General features: G+C 43.9%; 1 protein-coding gene across 1 annotated transcript in view; it reads right to left on the reverse strand.

The window, feature by feature from the left end:
- The window catches only part of ITIH2 (inter-alpha-trypsin inhibitor heavy chain 2), a 31,597-nt gene extending 13,056 nt beyond the window's left edge, over window positions 1-18,541 (reverse strand). Inside the window, exons 1-13 of the mRNA XM_040248243.1 lie at window positions 18,338-18,541; window positions 15,954-16,028; window positions 14,060-14,092; window positions 11,772-11,941; window positions 9,915-10,019; window positions 8,893-9,055; window positions 7,416-7,523; window positions 6,647-6,775; window positions 6,225-6,341; window positions 3,455-3,623; window positions 2,354-2,479; window positions 1,509-1,690; window positions 338-523 (exon numbers count right to left, since the gene is read on the reverse strand). Of these exons, the coding sequence (XP_040104177.1) occupies window positions 338-523; window positions 1,509-1,690; window positions 2,354-2,479; window positions 3,455-3,623; window positions 6,225-6,341; window positions 6,647-6,775; window positions 7,416-7,523; window positions 8,893-9,055; window positions 9,915-10,019; window positions 11,772-11,941; window positions 14,060-14,092; window positions 15,954-16,028; window positions 18,338-18,421 (1,647 nt within the window). The 5' untranslated portion in view covers window positions 18,422-18,541. The remainder of the gene's footprint in view (window positions 1-337; window positions 524-1,508; window positions 1,691-2,353; window positions 2,480-3,454; window positions 3,624-6,224; window positions 6,342-6,646; window positions 6,776-7,415; window positions 7,524-8,892; window positions 9,056-9,914; window positions 10,020-11,771; window positions 11,942-14,059; window positions 14,093-15,953; window positions 16,029-18,337) is intronic.
- Window positions 18,542-19,006: the final 465 nt, after the last annotated feature.

Here is a 19,006-nt window from a genome sequence, read left to right on the forward strand (position 1 = left end):
GGGGAGTGGAACTGTAGTTAAGCAGTTCACATTTTTTAAAGGACCTACTGTGAGTGAGTCAGGGTAGCAGGCAACTTGCAGGGGGATGCAAAATAATCCAAAAGAACACACAAGAGGAAGTAAGTGCCAACCTCTGGGGTCTGGGCTTCGGTTTCAGAAGAAAAACGTAAGGATTTACACCATAGTTGGGAAGATGGCACAGGTGTTCTCAGGAACTTCCCTTTTACTTTTTGCTTTTATTCTACCTATGTGATTCTCGGAATTCTGCTATCAGCCTGTTAATATACAAGATGTACCCAGGAGACAATTAATATTTTTCGAATTAAAGCAAAAGTACCGAAGTTGCAGTGATAATGCTCTGTAACTGCCCCAATTTCTCAGGGTCCACTTTTCCAGCCACCACGATCTCTGAGCCTCCAAAATAGTTATGGAAACTGTTCTGAGTGACGTCTGTGACTGACGTTTGGGGATAGTTAAACTGAACATTCCGGAGCAAGGGAGTTGAGACCTGGTTGTAGAATTTCTGCAATTCATTAAAAAAAGAAAAAGAAAGAAACAGAGAAATCATTACTTTCACACCACATTACAAATCCGAAGCATTTTTCTCTGAGATTCTTCAAGTGCTTAGTATTCTTTAAAGATCTCTGTGGAAAGCTATGGAAAATTCTCATAGTTATTACATGAACTGAAATAGAGACAACCAGGGCTTGTGAAGAAGATTACAAGAGTTCAAGAGCTCAAGTTCAAGAGCCTAGCACTTTTTCTTTCTGTTAGGACAAGCATGAAAAGCTCATGGACTCTCATAATAAGTCATCTGGGTGGATATCCCTAAATTAGAACCTGTCTCTTACCTGTCCCCAGGTTTATATACAGTAGCTCCTATTGATACATGGTACTTGGTACCAACAGAGGGTAGGGTAAAATACATTCTTCTTCTCCTTAATCTTTTCTTGGTCCATTTAGTCAAATAAATGATGCATACATATCCTTTATATTTAAGGAAACAAAGAGGCTATAGTCTGCTTTGTGTTGCATTAAAAAAGTTGATTTTCAAAATGCCAATATACTTTTCCTTTTTTTAAAAAAATTTTCTTGGCATGTAGGTTATTTCCCCAACTAGGGGCTGAACTTGCACCCCTTTCATTGAAAGCACAGAGTCTTAAGCCCTGGACTACCAGGGAAGTCCCAATGTCGATGTACTTTCAAGGAAGAATAGTTCCCATGACAAGTAGTGGGACTGGAGAGATTCAAGAAACTTTGATGGTGCTTCCCAAGACCTGTTCAGGGACTAGGGACGTTTGTACCCATCAACTACTGCCTCTCATCTCACGGTTACTGCAGATATACAAGTGGGGGAGGGGTGCATGAGAAAGGGACTGAACACTAACATAGCTGAAACAATGACAATTTTTACTTGAATTCAGCCATCTTCTTTTAGGCATCAGATACTGCTAGCTGAATGATTTCGAGTGAACAATGACCAAAAAAGGCACAGAAAACAAAGTCACCTTGAGTTGGACGGAAGTGTCCTGGTTTCCGTAAATCCTTTGTGCAATCCCACGGTTGTCATTGGAGAGTCTCTTCAAAAAGTCATAGTCCACATCAAATCCTATCCCCAAACTGAACAAGGAGATGTTGTCTCGTATGTTCTGCTTCACATTCTTCTGGATTTTTGACAATTTCAGTTCACCTAAAGTTGATGTCCAGGAAGGAAAGGAATGAGGAGGCAATGGCACAAAGTTTTGGGAACATCCGAAAGGTGGTTTGGCAAAATTCGTCCCAGTTAAAAATGCACTTATGCTTCAACATTGGGGAGTTAAGACACTGCACTAGTATGTATCAGCAATCCTCATAGCATAGACTCAAATTCAAATGCAAGCTCCCAAATTGTGGAGGTGAAGCTGAGGCTTTCAGCATCCCCCTCCCAAACATCTAGAGGCTGTTTTAAGTGCAGTGAGTGTTTCAGGGTCAAACAAACTCTTCTTTTAGGAAGCATGGGCTTAAACTGGTTTAGTGCTGTCTGTATGCTCAGTTGCTAAGTTGCATCCGACTCCTTGCAAGCCCCCGGACTGTAGCCCGCCAGCCTCCTCTGCCCATGGGATTTCCCAGGCAAGAATAGCAGAGTGGGTTTGCCATTTCCTGGTCCAGGGGATCTTCCCTACCCAGGGATTGAACTTGTGTCTCTTGCATCTCCTGAATTGACAGGCGGATTCTATACCACTGTGCCACTTGGGAAGTCCAAGCTGGTTTAGACACTCAGGCAAATGCCATTCAAATTCCCATTTTAAGCCAATCACATTCCCAAGAAACAACAGGAAAACTATGTATCACTAAAAATGGAAGGAGTGCTTACCTACTGTTGGATCCCCATCAGACACCAAGATGATCAGTGAGACAGAGTTGGGGTCCAACATTCCCAAGTTATTGGCTTCATTCAAAATAAAGATGGCTCGCAGCAGGGCTTCGTTGATATTTGTGCCTGGGAAAGCCAGAGAACATGCCGTTCTGTTATATACTCTGATTTTCCATAGAAACAACCACGTCTTGAGCCCAGGTTCCTCTGTCTGATGATGACTCACGTGTAGTTCATTCAGTATCCAAATCATTCGACTGTTTTCTAAATTTTACCCAGGCTGGTCCAGATCCCCCCGTGGGGTAAAATATTCACTTTGTATTAATAGTGAATAGTTCCCTTAGAGATGAAGTAACCCTTTCAAAGCACTAGTCATTTTGTTAACCACCAACTTGAAGTTGCCTATTCAGCCTTGCTGATATACTTGGATACTGTTCTGCAGACAGTTGTGTGTTATTTTATGTGTTTTTTCCCCTTTTTCAAATTGAAGTTTAGTTGACATACAATGTTGTGTTAATTTCTGCTGTAGAGCAAAGTAATTCAGTTATATATATATATAATATACATTCTTTTTTGTGTTCTTTTCCATTACGGCTTATCACAGGATACTGAATATAGTCCCCTGTGCTATACAACAGGCCTTGTTGTTTATCCATTCTGTAGATAACAGTTTGCATCTGTTAATGCCAAACTCTCAATCCATCCCTGCCCCCACCACCCCCCACCCCCCGCCTGCTTCCCCTTGGCAATCACAAGTCTCCTCTCTGTGTCTGAGTCCGTTTCATAGATAAGTTCATTTATGTCATATTTTAGTGATATCACACGGTATTTGTCTTTCTCTTACTGTGTGAGTCATAAGAAAGCTAGTGTCACTTATTGACACCGTTTTCTGAGGACAGAATGGTTAAAAATGTGTGTGGGATGGGGTATGCATTATGCTTTCACCACGAACTTAGTATGCACTGTTTAATAATAAATGTATTATTAAAGCAAAGACCACTGGGGTAAGGAATCATATTTCTCAAGTGATTCTCATATTTCTCAGGACTCTGCTGAATCCTGTGGGAGTTTCTCACTGGGCTTTAGGCTAAACCCACTCACCTCCACTAGGCTGGACTTTCTCAATGTAATTCTTGGCATCTACAACCTGTGTTTTAGTAGCTGAGACTAAATCATTTCTCCAGGTTCGAACATTGTGGTTGAAATCAACCACGGAGAAATGATCTTCAGTTCTCAGGTCATCCAAAATGGTCTTCATTGCTTCCACCGTCTGTTTCGAGAGAGAATGGAGAAGGGTCTTACTACATACTCTCTAAACCTAAGAAGAAATGAGGAAGCTCAATCATTCATCATTTTAAGCACTGTCTCGAGCTATAGTTCTCCCACAAACCTCATAAACCCACCTCTGTCAACACAGATCTAACACTCTCCAATTCCGTCCGAATTCTGCATTTTGATACTGAAAGTTTTACTGTCTTGTTTTGTCATGCATGACCAGTATCACCAGCCTGACTTTACACTGAGAATCCTGAGCCTCAGATGTCCCATTTGTGGTGCCTGAAAATCAAATTTATTTCTCAAGTCCCTCTACTCAGCCTTCTCATGCATTAATTCCTGCTTCTCATCTTCAAACCACCACCACCTCCCTCTTCCTGTCTCAGCTGATGACCTGGAATCCTACTTCACTGAGAAATGGAAGTCATCAGAAGAAGATTTCTACAATCCCTGCCACCATAAACCTCCCCCCTGCCAGGATTTGTGCCCATACACTTTCCCCTGATGCCTGGTAATGCAGAACTAGGAGAAACATTTCTGCCTAATGCAAATCCATCCGCTGGTGACCTAGGTTGGGCGCTCTCTCGGCTACTGGCGTCTGTCCTCTGCCTCTCCTGCATCATACATTTCACTCCATTGGAACATCTCCATACATATAATAACGCTGTCATTTCTCATGCCTTTAGAAACCTTGAACGTACCCGTTTCCCCCATTTCTCAGTTTCCCTTTGCAATAAAATTCCTCAAAAGAATTATAAGCACACTGTCCCCAAATCTTCTTTTCCTGTTCTCTCCGAAGCCTGCTCCATTCAGGTTTTCACCATCATCCCTCCACTGAAACTATGCTCCTCAAGGCTGTTGCTAAATCCAGTGGACTCTTCTCATCTCATCAGACCCAATCTGAGCAGCATTTGGACCAACCGGTCACATCACTGTCCTCATACAACTTCCTCATCTTCTTCCAGAGCCTCGGCCGCTCTTGATTTTCTCCTCCTTTCATTGGCTGCTTTTTCTTTTCTTTTTAAATGTACTGCACTGAGTATTAGTTGCAGCACGTGAGACCTTAGGTCTTCGTTGCAGCATGTGGGATCTTTAGTTGCAGCGTGCAGGATATAGTTCCCTGACCAGGGATCAAAGCGCAGCCACCTGCCCTGGGAGCATGGAGTCTTAGCCCCTGGGCCACAAGGAGAGTTGCTGGCGTGGTCTTCTTGGCTGATTCCTCCTCTTCTCCCCAAAGTGTTCTAGTTACTGGGATAGTGTAAGGTTCACTCTCTGTTTTCCTCTCTTATCTAGACTTCCTCCTTGGTGTTCTCACCTGGTCTCATTGTTATGAGTACCTTCTACACACTGGTGGCTCCTAAGTGCATATCTCACTCAGTACCTCACTTCTGAACACAGACTTGGAGAGCCAATAGCCTGCTTGATGTTTCATGTCCACTGGGTGTATAACAGTTATCTCACACTTCAGTGATGAACTAAGTGCCTGACACAAGACAGGTGCTTAATAAATACTTGTTAAATGAGGGAAGGAAGGAAGAAATAAACTGTTGTATTAGGGCAGTGGTTCTCAAATGAGGATAATTTTCTCCCCAAGGGACATTTGACAATGTCTGAAGACACTTTTGTAAGTGTGGACGGGGAGAAGACCACCTTCTCATTCCTTTTTTTTTACTTTGAATTCTATTTATTTATTTTTGGCCATGCTGTGCCTACGTTGATGTGCGCAGGCTTTCTCTAGTTGCAGTTCGCAGGCTTAGTTGCCTCGCGGCACGTGGGATCTTCCCAGATCAGGGATCGAACCCATGTCTCCTGCACTGCAAGGCCGATTCTTAGCCATTCTTAGCCACTGGGCCACCAGGGAAGCCCTCTGTGGACATCTTTGACTGTCATGACCAGGAGGGTGAGTTCCACGGCATCTAGTGAATCGATGTTGCTAAACATCCTACAGCGTACAGTGTGGTCCCCACGACACGGGTTCATCAGCCCCAACTGTCACAAGTGCACTGCTGAGAACCTGGTGATAGAGGTGGGCAGGGCCAAGTCTTTTCCGTCTTTTGGATCCTAGAACAGCAGTGAACACTAAGGTGGTCATAAGTGATTGTTGAATGAACAGAGATTCACTGGTTGCTTCACACTAGTTGAATGGGTGGACTAGGAATGTCCTTGTTCACAACTGCACCTACACCATTAACGCTGAAGGAGCCTATGCGGAACTCACAACTGGGAAGACATGAGATGGAATGATCACCCTCAAGAAATTACAACATAATTAGAAAAACTGTGCATTAAACGTTTTCAAACTTATTCATGCACAATGGCAAGATATTAGTCTAAAATGTCACGCAGGAGAACAAAAGGAATGTGAAGCAGAAGCCTGAGCAGAGTGAGAAGAGGTTATATGCGGGCAAAATTTTTCTAAAAGGTGAGTTTTGAGATAAATTTCTCCTGTTCAGAAGTCACCCAGCCTCTGTTCCTTTGTGAGCAGCCTGAACTAAGACTAGCTCTAGGGGGAAGGGGTCTCAAACAGCTGCACCATCACAAGGGGATCAGAGAAGGCATGGAGTCCTGGGTGCCACTGCAACCCAGGGCTACTCACCTGTTTCATTTTAATTCCCCACATTGAGCCACTAACGTCGATGACAAACAGGATGTTTTTGGGAATTGGGTCCATGTTCTCAGGAGCAAAGAAGTGGACAAAATATCCATTAAATACCTGAAAAACAGGACATATTTGTGATCCAAACCATTACCAGTGTTTGGCATGGAGGAGGATGAGGGTCTGGGGACTGAGAGGGGAGAGGAGACCACGGTGGGCAGGAGGCATGATGGTCGTAAAGAAGAGAACAGAGGCTTGGCTACGTCCATCTCTCCCTTCTTCCTGCACCTGCTCCATCCTTTTCTGAAAGGGCCCAGCCTCTCCGCAGTTATCCTCCCAGGGCATTTCCCTGGGGGTTTATTCAACAAGAATCAGATCTTCGGCTCAGGCAGTGCTGGCCTCTGAGAATTGTTTGTACCCACCTGAAGTTCCCCAACCTTCTCCTCTCTGTTCACATCATACATCACCACCAGCTCGCCGTCCACCGTCGTCTCTGAGCAGTTGAGGCATTTTCTCTGTTGTGCCACCGTGGGCTTGAAGGCAATGTGTGCCTGGAAAGAGCAATGGTGTCAGACCCCGGCCTCTTCCCTCTCCCTGTCCGGGGGGAACACCTTCTCATGCACACAGGGGAAGGTCCAGGGCCACTCTGCACCCAAGCAGCATCAGTGGTCCTATCAGAGGCGCATCTAGCAGCCTTCAGTGCTGTTGGCCAGGCTTCAGTCCTTTATAAGAGATTCGAAAAATTCCTCCCTCCCCCTTACCCCCACTCCATGGAAGAAATGGCCACCAGCTCTAGAAAGAGTTGGCAAAAAGTTCTTAGAGGATTTGACCCCCTCCAAAGGTGGTTACTATTGGCCATTAAGGCACAGAGAATTAAGCTGAGTATCTCTTGCAACAATTAAGGAAAATTCTCTACATATTATGTGAAGACTGTCTTTTAGCTTTTACCAGTCCAGTGGGTGACTTGGGGGAATGGGCTTCAAAATGGACAGACACTGGTCACAATGCAATGAAACAGTTGGTTTCATTCTGTATGTCCTGTGGGAGGCCTGAGACTTTGCTCAAGGATCACAGTCCCTAAGTTCCCTGAGCTCAGCACCTGACAACTCTTCATCCCCTAGAGCAGAGAGGGAGAGGAAAACCCGCGAACCAGTGGCCACTCAGACTCTGTCACATCACTGCCTGTGGTACCTTCTGGTGTCCTTTAGATATAACGGGAACGCCATCAAAATGCCCATCAAATGTGTCCAGAACATGAAGAGATCTTAGTCCTTGAGGTTCAATAATCCACACATCTACCTAGAAGTGGGAAAGTTACTTAAAGCATTAAAACATCTTTCAAGACTTTTTGAGCAAGAAGTACGATTATCAGTTCTAAGTCCTCTGCTTCTCTTTTCCTCTCCAGGATCTCCCAAAGATGACCAAGCATGGCTCCACCATCCCTTCTGCAAGTTCTTTAAATCCTGTGTGATATGATGCATCTCACCAGGGAGGCTGAAAGACCCTCTGGGTAACTCAGTGCTCCCTTTCTATTGCTTCATTTCTCTGGAATTTAATTCTTCTACTCCATCCCATTCTTATTTATAAGAAAATTTTACATGATCCATTCATCCCTTTGAATCTTCTTCGTCTACGGACAGTTTACAATCTGTCTGCTTCACCCTCATCTGTGTCAAACAGAGACCAGGTGAATTGTGTTCTTCCCTGGGTTTCTTCCAGCCAGCCCTCTTCTGCCTCTTACACAAATGTTCACATGATGTTTACAAGCTTAGAGCCAAGAAAAGAGCAACTCAGTTCTCAAGGCAAGAGGTGAAGACTACAGCAGAAGCGAGTTCAAGTTGCCCTGCACAGGCACTGCTCTCTAGGTGACGAGAGTTGAGGTGCAACGTGGGGAACCTGGAGCAAAGACAACAAACTCAACATTCGCTGACCTCCTATTATTAGCCACCTATTTCCATAAGTTCATCGCACTCAGAACCAAGGAATCTAAGATGGTACTCTTCACAGACGAGAAAATAGAGGATCAGCATTAGTTGGAAGGTCAGTGTAGAGGGTTGAATGGTCCCCCCACCCCCACCCCCACCCCCCCACCAAAGGCATGTCTACATTAAATCTTTGGAAGCTGAAACTGCTACCTGATTTGGAAAAAGGATCTTTACGGATAAAGGATCTTGAGATGTGATCATCCTGAACTACCCAGTGGGCCCGAAATCCAATGACAAATATTCTCACAAGAGCAGAGGGAGATTTGAGACATTCAGAGGAGGAGGTGATATAATCAGGGAGACATAGGTCAGAATGATGGGCCACAAGGCCATAAGTCAAGGAGTGCCAGCTGCTTCCAGACCACAGAAGCAAGGAACAGACCCTCCCCAAGAGCCCTGCCAATACCTTGACTTCAGTCCACACCCCCAGAACTGTGTAAGAAGACATCTCTGTTGTCATAAGCCCCCTGTGTGCAATCATTTGCTACAGCGGCCACAGGAAATTGACACAGCAAATAAGGAGATGAGCTAGCCTTGAGATGTGTTAGGAAGCGGCACTTCCTTACCCCAAACCCAGAGTCAATTTCCATAGACCACCCTGTCCTGAAGTGGCATGGAACACCACGAAGGGAAGATGAACAGAAGGCACCGATGGGGACCCAGCTCGAGGAGGAAGGGCTCACCTCCAGGTGCTTGGCCAGTCGTCCTGGCTTCAGGTGGAGTCTGTGCTCGTAGGACCCCAGCTTCCTCCACTTCACTTCCTGGTAATGAAGTTCAAACTGCACCTTTGCTCCAGGGGCGATGCTCACTTCGGTTTTGAAGTCCTCCATATCCAGAGCTCTGCTCCTAAAGATGCGAGCCCGCCCACATAAGTCATCACATGTAGAACCTACACAGAGGGCATCCAGGCTGCCCTGGGCTAGCCACCTGCTCATTGCTTAGGAGAACAAACGTCCAGTAGAGATAACGGCAGCTTCTAGATTGATTCCTTCCACTAGCCTGGAATTCCCCTCCCCTCTCCTACCTGATCTTTTTCTTGCAGAGCTTCTTATAGATCTGAGTGTCAGCTGCAAAGAGCTACTGGTTATTGATCCCCTATTACCTGCCAGGAGCTTGACACATATCACTGCTATTATAGCTGCTCTAAAAGATGGACACCAAGACCTTCATTTAGCAAGTGATGACAAATGAGGTTCATAAACGGTAAGTAACCCTCTTGCGATCACACGCGCGTCAGTTGTAGGGTCAGAACTCAATCTCAGTTTAGATGATCCGAAGGACAGCACACCTTTCCCCTACTGCTGGTGAGACTCATTCTAGGGATTCTTTACATTTTTAAAAGCCTTCATAAAGAAGACATCTATTATTTCAAATTGAATATGTATTTCCAGCACTAATGCCTTATTTACTCCCGTACGCACCACGTCCAATGTGATCACTCATCTTGAAGTGTTTATGGTTTTAAAGAGAAAACAGCAGAGTTGTCAAATGAGGGTGATTTGAGGAGAAACAGCCATTTTTAAAAAAATTTAAATGGTAAACAAGCAAGGTGAGATTGTGGGTAATCGGATCGTGTGGGATCAGGGAAGTACCACAAAGAAGCGACCTAGCAGATGACGAGCTTCTCTGCCTGCCTGGGGGCTGGCTTGCCGTGCAGGGAATGGGCTTGAGCACAGGCAGCAACGGATGGGGACCCTGCCCTTACCTCACCAGTCCTGCCGTCTTGCCTTTCGCTCTCGCCTGTGCGTAGAGGGCTCGGCCCACGGTTTTCTCCTTAATAGAACTAGTAAAAGTTGTGCCATCCACAGTCCTAAAAAATGACAGAAGGCCCACAGTTGGTCTGAATAGAAGCACAATGAACAAACAAGCCAACAACCCAACTGGGTGGACTTAATGAATTGTTTATCATTTTGCACCTGGAAGGAAACTTCAAGTAGAGAGACATTTGCAGGTTTCATAAAAGGAGTTTCTTTATCTGGTAGTGTGATTTAAGATAGATGAGGTAGGCTCCTGTACTAGAAGCTTTCTCTCCCATATCGTTACTTGTGTTTAAGATGCTTCTTCCCCAGTGTTCAAAGCAGCACTATTTACAACAGCCAAGACATGGAAGCAACCTAAGCGTCCACCAACAGAGGACTGGATAAAGATGTGGTACATATACACACTGGAATAGTCCTCAGCCATAAAAAAGAATGAAATAATGCCATTTGCAGCAATATGGATGGACTCAGAAATCATCAAACTAAGTGAAGTTAGTCAGAGAAACACAAACATCACATAATATTACTTATATGTGGAATCCCCCCCCCAGATTGATACAAATAAACTTATTTACAAAACAGAAACAAACTTTGAAAACAAACATATGGTTACCAAAGGGGAAATGTGAACTGGAAGTGATAAATTAGGAGTTTGGGATTAACACGCACATACCACTATGTATAAAATAAGTAACAGTGACCTACTGTATAGCACAGGGAACTTTACTCAATATTCTGTAATAACCTATATGGGGAAGGATCTGCAAAAGGATGGACATATATAGTTGTATAACTGGATCACTTTGCTGTACACCTGAAACTAACACAACATTGTAAGTCAACTATATTCCAGGGCAAAATTTCAAAAAATGTGTCTTCATTTTCCAGGTTCACCTTTGGATTAAGGGTTGTTCTCCTGTGCATCCCTTTGGAATGACAAACGTGCCTAGGGCTGTGATTGGTAAACTAGCTATCTGGCTGACATGTGATTTATAGGATCATTCTTCCATGTATTAAGGATCCTTCAAGATCCTTCCACCCTTCAAGGGTGGAAAAGAGCAAAGAAAGACAGAAAAGTGCTGCTCGATTCCTGCCAAGTTTGTGTTTCTGTTTCTAACATCTCCCCGGGGGAACTGTGTCCTCTCTTGTCATCTCTGTCTCTACCTACATTCCTCTTCACTTGCTGTCACCTAATCTGTCCGAACAATGATTAGTCAGAACAGTCTGATTAGAGTTTTTGAAGCAAAATAGAACATATGGCCTCTCCCTAAGGAAGTGGGAGATTACTGCCATAGAGACAGGCTTAAGGATGTTTTCACTCATTAGAAAAGAAAAACAAATCCTTTGCAAATTCTGTTACTCTGAACAGAAGCAAATTATTGGGTCCCACCCCAAGATGACTCAATGTCCAGTGGGTCCACAACTCTGAAAGCGAGAACTCCTGGAATTGCTGACCACCAGGGTCCACTCTGGGCTTCCCTGGTGATTTACGTGGTAAAGAATTCACCTGCCAATGCAGGAGACTAGAGTTCAGTCCTTAGTTCAGGAAGATCCCCTGGAGGAGGAGATGGCAGACCTGCTCCAGTATTCTTGCCTGGGAAATCCCATGGACAAAGAAGCCTGGTGGGCTACAGTCCAGAGGGTAGCAGAGAGTCAGATAAAACTTAGCAATTCAACAACAACAACAAAGATGCTGGGTATAGAGCCATGAAGAGTTGAGGCACTAAAGGTCCACTCTGAGAGGGGTTTGGTCCTGTGAGCAGAGCATATCCAGTTTCTGGTTCTGACTGGGAGTTACTCACATGGAGAAGTTGGAGATGAAGGCTCCTTTGGGAATCTGCACGTCAAACACAACATTTTGAGGCTGTGGAGAGTGGTTCACCACTTTGGTCTGGATAACAGTGTTGGCCACTCGAGAAGTAATAGTAGACTGGACTTTATAACTATAAAGAGTCACTTGATCAACATCTTCCTGAAATCAGCAAGAAAAGACAACTGTACTTGGAGAAAAGTGACAGAACTTCAGTGCATATTTGATGATAACAATGCAAAAAATTCTAAGGCATCATTAAGTATATAACTCAGCTTTTACTAAGCATTCTCCTAAATTCTTGGGATATCCTGCAGGCAGAAGCTAGGTCACTCTTGTTTTAAGAAATCTTAAGATGCCTCTCCAGCGCTGTGAGTCTATTAACACTAATTCTGAAAGTTAGACTATGAGGAGGAAATGGTTGTGGGGAAGCAAGATTGGATTATGAAAGTGCAGGAAATAACTCTGAATACAGGGCCAGAGGGCAGGAAAGGATGCGGGTGTGCAGTGTAGAAAGGGGACCCAGGCACTTCCTGGGGTACAGTGGGGTGGAACACACAGGTGGTCCCCAAAGCCCCACACTGCTACTTACCTTCTTGAACCTCATCTATTGCAATTTCACCTTTTCCCAGTCCTCCTGTTGTTTCCCAAATCAAAACAAACTATGAGATATAGTTTGAACAGGAGAGCTAGGCTTCCCTGGTGGCTCAGATGGTAAAGAACCTGCCTGCAATGTGGGAGACTCAGTTTCAATCTGGGTCGGGAAAATGTCCTGGAGAAGAGAATGGCTACGCACTCCAGTATTCTTGCCTGGAGAATCCTGTGAACAGAGGAGCCTGATGGGCTACAGTCCATAGGGTCACAAAGAGTTGGACACAACTGAAGCAACTTAGCACGCACACATGAGAATACTGATGGGTATAAGTGAAGAACAGAACATCTTGCAGGGAGCATTTTGATGCGGTGACTGGTCCAGCACTCTGGACCTGGTTCCCAACCCTTCTCTGTTGATTTAAGGCAGTTCCAGTATCCATATGCTCAAAGATAAAGCACTGAAAACATGCATCTTTTAGGAGGTGCCTCTAAATTGCCAGGATTGTGGCAGTGATGGAACCCACTGGTTTCTGCTTTGTTTTTCAAAGCGTTTTACTTATTTCAATACTAGGTGTCATTTTCCCCAAGCTTCGTCATGCAAGATTAAATCTTTCAACTTGTTAACATCCAGCTCACCTCAAGCAAAGATAAAACCCAGGCTAAGCTGTTTGTCCTTCCTCCCCCTTAACCCAGAGCTTCTCACAGCTGCTGTCCGTTCAGACCATGAAGCCAAGGAAACAACTTTCCTTTTGATGTCTTCCTGCCACAGGAGGAGCCACAGTAAGCCCCTACATACATATGGACCATCGAGGTGCAGCTGCAAATTTTCAAAGATGCAAATGAGCATCTGGTTCCAGCAAGGAACTGGAGTGTGCGCCATCAACATCAGACATGAGTGAAACTGCAGCTTGCCCTCTGTCTCTTACTGCTGACGACCCTTAAGCCCTACCGTCTGCCACCCCCTCTCCCTCCTCCATCAGTAACTCCTCTGTTCTGTTCACTCCATGCCGGTCCCTGTATGCCAGCAGTTGCACTGGACTACTGTACTTCTCAAGGTACTGTACTGTCCGATTAAAAATGGTCTTTATTTTTTTGTGTCAGTTTTTTTTTTATGTATTATTTGTATGAAAGGTATTCTAAACCTACGACAGTACAGCCACATATAGCTGATTGTGTCGGTTGTGTACTTAGGTTAACTTTTGGACGTACAAACTCACTCTTGGAATGAGACTTGTTTGTATGTAGGGGACTTATGATACACCAAATGGCTCAGGGAATCAGGCCATTTTGTGTTTAAGAGTGCCTTTTCCACACTCACTAAAGCTGTTAGGTGTCCTATTTTAAATCAAAGCCATTATATTGGAATCAATATACAGTTTATATTCCAAACAAACAAACAAACAAACAAAAAAACAAAACACCTGTGCTGTTGGCAAAACTTGCTAAAGTAAAGAGAAGGAACATGTTCAGCTCCTGGGGACATCTCTCCTGGTTGCTTACACACTCCACCCTCTCATGCTGAATTTTAGACACACTTCCAAACAGAATTGGGCAAACAGGTATTTCGAAAGTCAGGTAAACGCTCTTGGTGCAGAAGAAAAAAAGGCAGCCGTATTGATTTCTCGATAATAGGTAACAGAAAAGTCATTCAGACATCAATTTTTAACAAAATCAAAGTACACTTACCATCCTTTCTCCAGATTCTCCAGAAATACTTCTCTGTGAAAGGAAGTTGGATAAAATCATTCTTCAGAAGTGTGTTGCTTACTACCTTGAGGGCAAAAACTGTTTTCTCTCAGTCAAGAAATATTTTCTCCTTCCATACTGAACTCTGATTCATTCACAGGAACCGAGACAGAACTATCAAATATTCTTAAATGCTGGTTTCCCCCTGGGGTGCTACCGTAAGTGTCTCAGTCTCTCGGCTGTCTTTTGGTGGCATGCCCATCATTCTCTGATACAATGTTAAAACCAATGTTTTTAAATGAAAATATTCAACTGAGCTCATGCTGGGTAGCACAGATCACCTTTATCCTGTAAAAACCACCTCATTAATTCAAATAAAAACATTTGTTTGTCTGAGTGTTTTCATAGCAGCAAAATTCCTTCCTTCAAACCCAGACAGTGGGAAAGCATGTCTGTCTCTTCCATTAGACTCAGCAACACGGGAGCTGAAATGCATGCATCTTCTCCTTGGCGCAGCCCCTGACTTAAACATGGTAATTGGCAGATGGAAAATCCTGTATTCTAACTGCCATGCTACAGATTTATCCACATGAATGACTGTCCTGTGGCATGGAAAGCGGGCTGGCTTTAGAGTGATGGGTGAGCGTTTAATGTCAGATGGATTTTAAAGTAATAATTCAGATGTGGGTTAGTAGAGCTTAGCTTGCCTGCTTTGGGGTGAGCTGAAATTTTCAGGAGTGTTATATGACATAGTAAGGCCAACGGTTGCCTTCTTTTAGACTTTTTTTTTTTTAATTGAAGCAAGGTTGATTTACAGTGTTGTGTTAGTTTCAGATGTACAGCAAAGTGATTCAGTTATTTCTACGTATCTATTTTTTGTCAGATTATTTTCCCTTCTAGGTTATTACAAAACACTGAGTATATTTCTCTGTGCTATATAAGTCTTTGCTGGTTATCTATTTTCTTTTTTGGCCATGCTGCATCACTTCCAGGATCTTAGTTCCCCAACAAGGGATTGAACCTGTGCCCTCTGCAGTGGAAGAACAGAGTCCTAACCAGCAGACAGCCAGGGAATTCCTGGCCATCTATTTTATATACAGTAGTGTGTATCTGTCAATCCCAACCTCCTAACTTATCCCTCTCCCCCTTTTCTCTTTGGTAACTATGAGTTTGTTTTCTGTGTCCATGGTCTTTTTCAGATCTTTGAATGCAATTCTCAACAGCTCTTTAAGTTTTGTCTTTTAGATGAAGACCCTGACATGAGGATTTACCTATGGGGTTTCTTTGTTTTTCTCTTAAATCTTTTTGATGTGGACCACTTTTAAAGTCTTTATTGAATTTGTTATAATGTTCTTCTGTATTATGTTTTGGTTTTTTGGCCACAAGCCATGTGGGGTCTTAGCTCCTGGACCAGGGATTGAGCCCACGCCCCCTGCATTGGAAGGTGCAGTCTTAACAACTGGAGACGGCCTGCAGAGTGGCTAGGTTCCCTGTGCTCTCTGAGTGGCTCCCCAAGACAGTCATGACCGTGACCAGTGGGGGAGCATGTGTGGCCCCATGAGGAAGCCACAAAAAATGTCCTCCTAGGAGGAAATTCTTCCATATATGACAGTAAAACCATCCCCTAATCTTAAGCTTTGAAGAAAACACGTAGCCACGTATGGTTTAAGCGAACAACATGACCACTGCGTTCAGAGATGGATAGTCGTGCAGAGGTTTCCCTTCATTTCAGCTGAACTGTGTTTCTCCCGAGTATAATACTACTGGACTCTTTGCTGCTAAGAAAAACAAGCTCTTGAGAAAATGTAGCAAAAAGCATCTCAGTCCTTTTCTTATTTTTTCATTCATAATCTCTTGCACTTATTTTCCCTTTCGGAACTGAGGTTTACTGTACCTGATACCTCCGATTCTCTGGCACAAACTGGAATTTGCCTGGAGCCGACTCCACTTGGTCTCCATAGTCTGCAAACTTAAATCAGGATATTTATTTCCATCAGTGAAAAAAAGGCAGCTGGTGACAGGCAAAAAGTATTTAATATATTATTTTGTCTTGTTTTCTATATTTCTGTGCAATCTCATTTTTTAATGTCTTTTTTTTTTAATTAATAGCTGATTTGCAATGTTTCTGGTGTGTAACAGTGATGCAGTTATATATCCACACATATATCTACTCTTTTTCAGATTCTTTTCCATTATAGGTTGCTGCTGCTGCTAAGTTGGTTCAGTTATGTCCGACTCTGTGCAACCCCATAGACGGCAGCCCACCAGGCTCCCCCATCCCTGGGATTCTCCAGGCAAGAACACTGGAGTGGGTTAAAATTTCCTTCTCCAATGCATGAAAATGAAAAGTGAAAGAAGTCGCTCAGTCGTGTCCGACTCTTCGTGACCCCATGGACTGCACCCTACCAGGCTCCTCCATCCATGGGATCTTCTAGGCAAGAGTACTGGAGTGGGGTGCCATTGCCTTCTCCAATTATAGGTTGAATATTACAAGTATTGAATATAGTTCTTATGCTATACAGTAGGTCCTTGTTGTGTATTTTATACATATTGTGTATCTGTTAATCCCCAACCCCTAATTTATCCCTCTCCCCTTTTCCTTCTGGTAACCAAAAGTTGTTTTCTCTGTCTGGTACAATGATTTCTTTAATCTGTTTGTTTGCTGGTTATATCTCGGAGGTGAGTAACTAGGAGTTAATATCTCCAAACTTGGTGGATACAGGAATTCATTTTTTGCTTTGCCTGAAGATGACAGGGAGGTACCTGGGAGAAGAGTTGCGTAGCCAGAAGTGTCTAATAAGATGTTAGAAATGTCGATATGAAAGGAATACCAGTAAGTGACTGAAAAAGGACAAGCACCTTTGGAAATCTTGCCTCCAACTCCTGGCTCCATCAGTGAGGCTTCCAACACACTCTGGTGGTTTCTAAAGTGTTGGAAAATATGATAATTTCTAGGCAGACAGTGATTTTTTTTTTCTTGCACATATACCATCTTGTTCTTTGGCATTTGTGTACATAATCCACCCTGTAAGTATCACAAGCCACTGCATCTTCCAGGATATTCCCAGAATATATGTGGCTTTTCTAGTATCAGAATAGCTCTTCTATGCCTTTCAGTCCAAGACTTTCATCATGCTGAGGATGATCAAGGGTCTGAAGGGAAAACCTTAACCTCTTTGGAAATAATTCCTATACTCTGCTGTGTCATCCATCTTCCCCTTTAACAGGAACATTAAATGCCCTTAACTTGGAAATCACTGCTCACTTAGGTATGACAAACAACAGTTGGCTGTTTTGGGTCTTAGTTGCAGCATGCAAGATCTAGTTCCCTGACCAGGGATTGAACCCAGGGCCCATGCATTGGGCGCTTGGAATCTTAGCCACTGGGTCATCAGCTGTTTGTTGTTGTTCAGTCACTAAGTCATGTCCGACTCTTTGCAACTGCATGGACTGCAGCACACCAGGCTTCCCTGTCTTTTACTATCTCCTAGCGTTTGCTCAGATTTATGTCCATTGCGTCAGTCGTGACATCCAACCATCTCATCCTCTGCTGCCCCTCTCTCCTTTTGCCTTCAGTCTTTCCCAGAATCAGGGTCTTTTCCAGTGAGTCGGGGAAGTCCCTCAACCAGAGTGCTTTGAAAATGACTTCTTATACTCTTACATAAAAGAATAACAATGGTATTTTATAATAATAGTTATGAGAGCTAATAATTATCAAGTTCTTGCTCAGGTTCGCACTGTGCTGGGTAGTTTACAAATGTCACTTAAACCTTATAACCATCCTTTGAATCGGATCAATTAATATCCCCAGTTTCTGAGATAGGGAGGGGCAGCTGTACTCCATAAATGCTACACTATGGGGCCAGCCCATGAACTCAATTCTCATGAAAAGCCCATTAATGCTTTAAAGGGTAAATACACATTTGAGTAATTTCAACAGCGAACACTTCTACTCAGATGAACTTTATCATAAATTTCTAACCCTCGCAGGATACAGTCCTTGAACAGCAACAGGTAACAGGCTTCCCTGGTGGCTCAGATGGTAAAGAATTCACCTGCAATGCAGGAGACCCAGGTTCAATCCCTGGGTCTGGAAAATCCCCTGGAGAAGGGAATGGCTACCCACTCCAGGATTCTTGCCTGGAGAATCCCATGGACACAGGAGGCTGATGGGCCACGGTCCATGGGGTCGCAAAGAGTCAGACACGACTGAGCGACACTCTATTTACCAAACTAACACAGGGGGCCTACAGCAAGGAGTCTTCTGGAAGTACTTACTTCTGAAAGTCCATTGGTGGGGATTTCAAAGCCTCTCGATTCAGAAAGGAAGAAGCAGAGGAAAAAGCACGTGAGCCCCTTCATCGCTCAGGGTGCCTCTGCCCAGCTCTCAGGCGGGGGCTCCGGGGAGGAGCCCAGTGTCCCCTGAACCACGATCAGACAGGGAAAGCAGAGCAGTACAGTTGGGCTTTAAAAAGAAGAAAAGAGAAGAGAGCTCTCAAACTTTGCTCCAAACAGGACAAATATTTGTTCTGGAGTTCAAACTTAAGCTCTGGGGGTGGATCAGATGCCCAGAGGTTATTCAAACAGCTAAGCCAGAGGCAGTCCCTGGGCTGTGAGAGTATGTCAGGGTCAGATGAATGTGTGGTATTTTTTTTTCCCTTTCTGCTGATTTCTGTTCATCTTAAAATCAAAGAGATCTAAAGGTCAGTGTCATCCTCTTTGAAAGACCAGGTGAGGAACTTTCCCGAGCAACTGAGTCAGATAGGAAAAACCTAAAGTTAAAAAGTTTCTGGAAACAAAATCCTTTGGTGTAAGTGAAAGCAGGAGGAATTTAGGGAAAGGAGAAGAAGAAACCCTAGAGTTTCTGAGCAAAGCATTCATGAGCAGTGCTTTTTCCCCTCTCCCTTTGATTACCGAGAATCTATTTCTTGAAAGAACTGGGTGAGA

The sequence above is a fragment of the Oryx dammah genome, unplaced genomic scaffold (genome assembly GCF_014754425.2).
Source record: "Oryx dammah isolate SB20612 unplaced genomic scaffold, SCBI_Odam_1.1 HiC_scaffold_10, whole genome shotgun sequence".
NCBI classification, from domain to species: Eukaryota; Metazoa; Chordata; class Mammalia; order Artiodactyla; family Bovidae; genus Oryx; species Oryx dammah.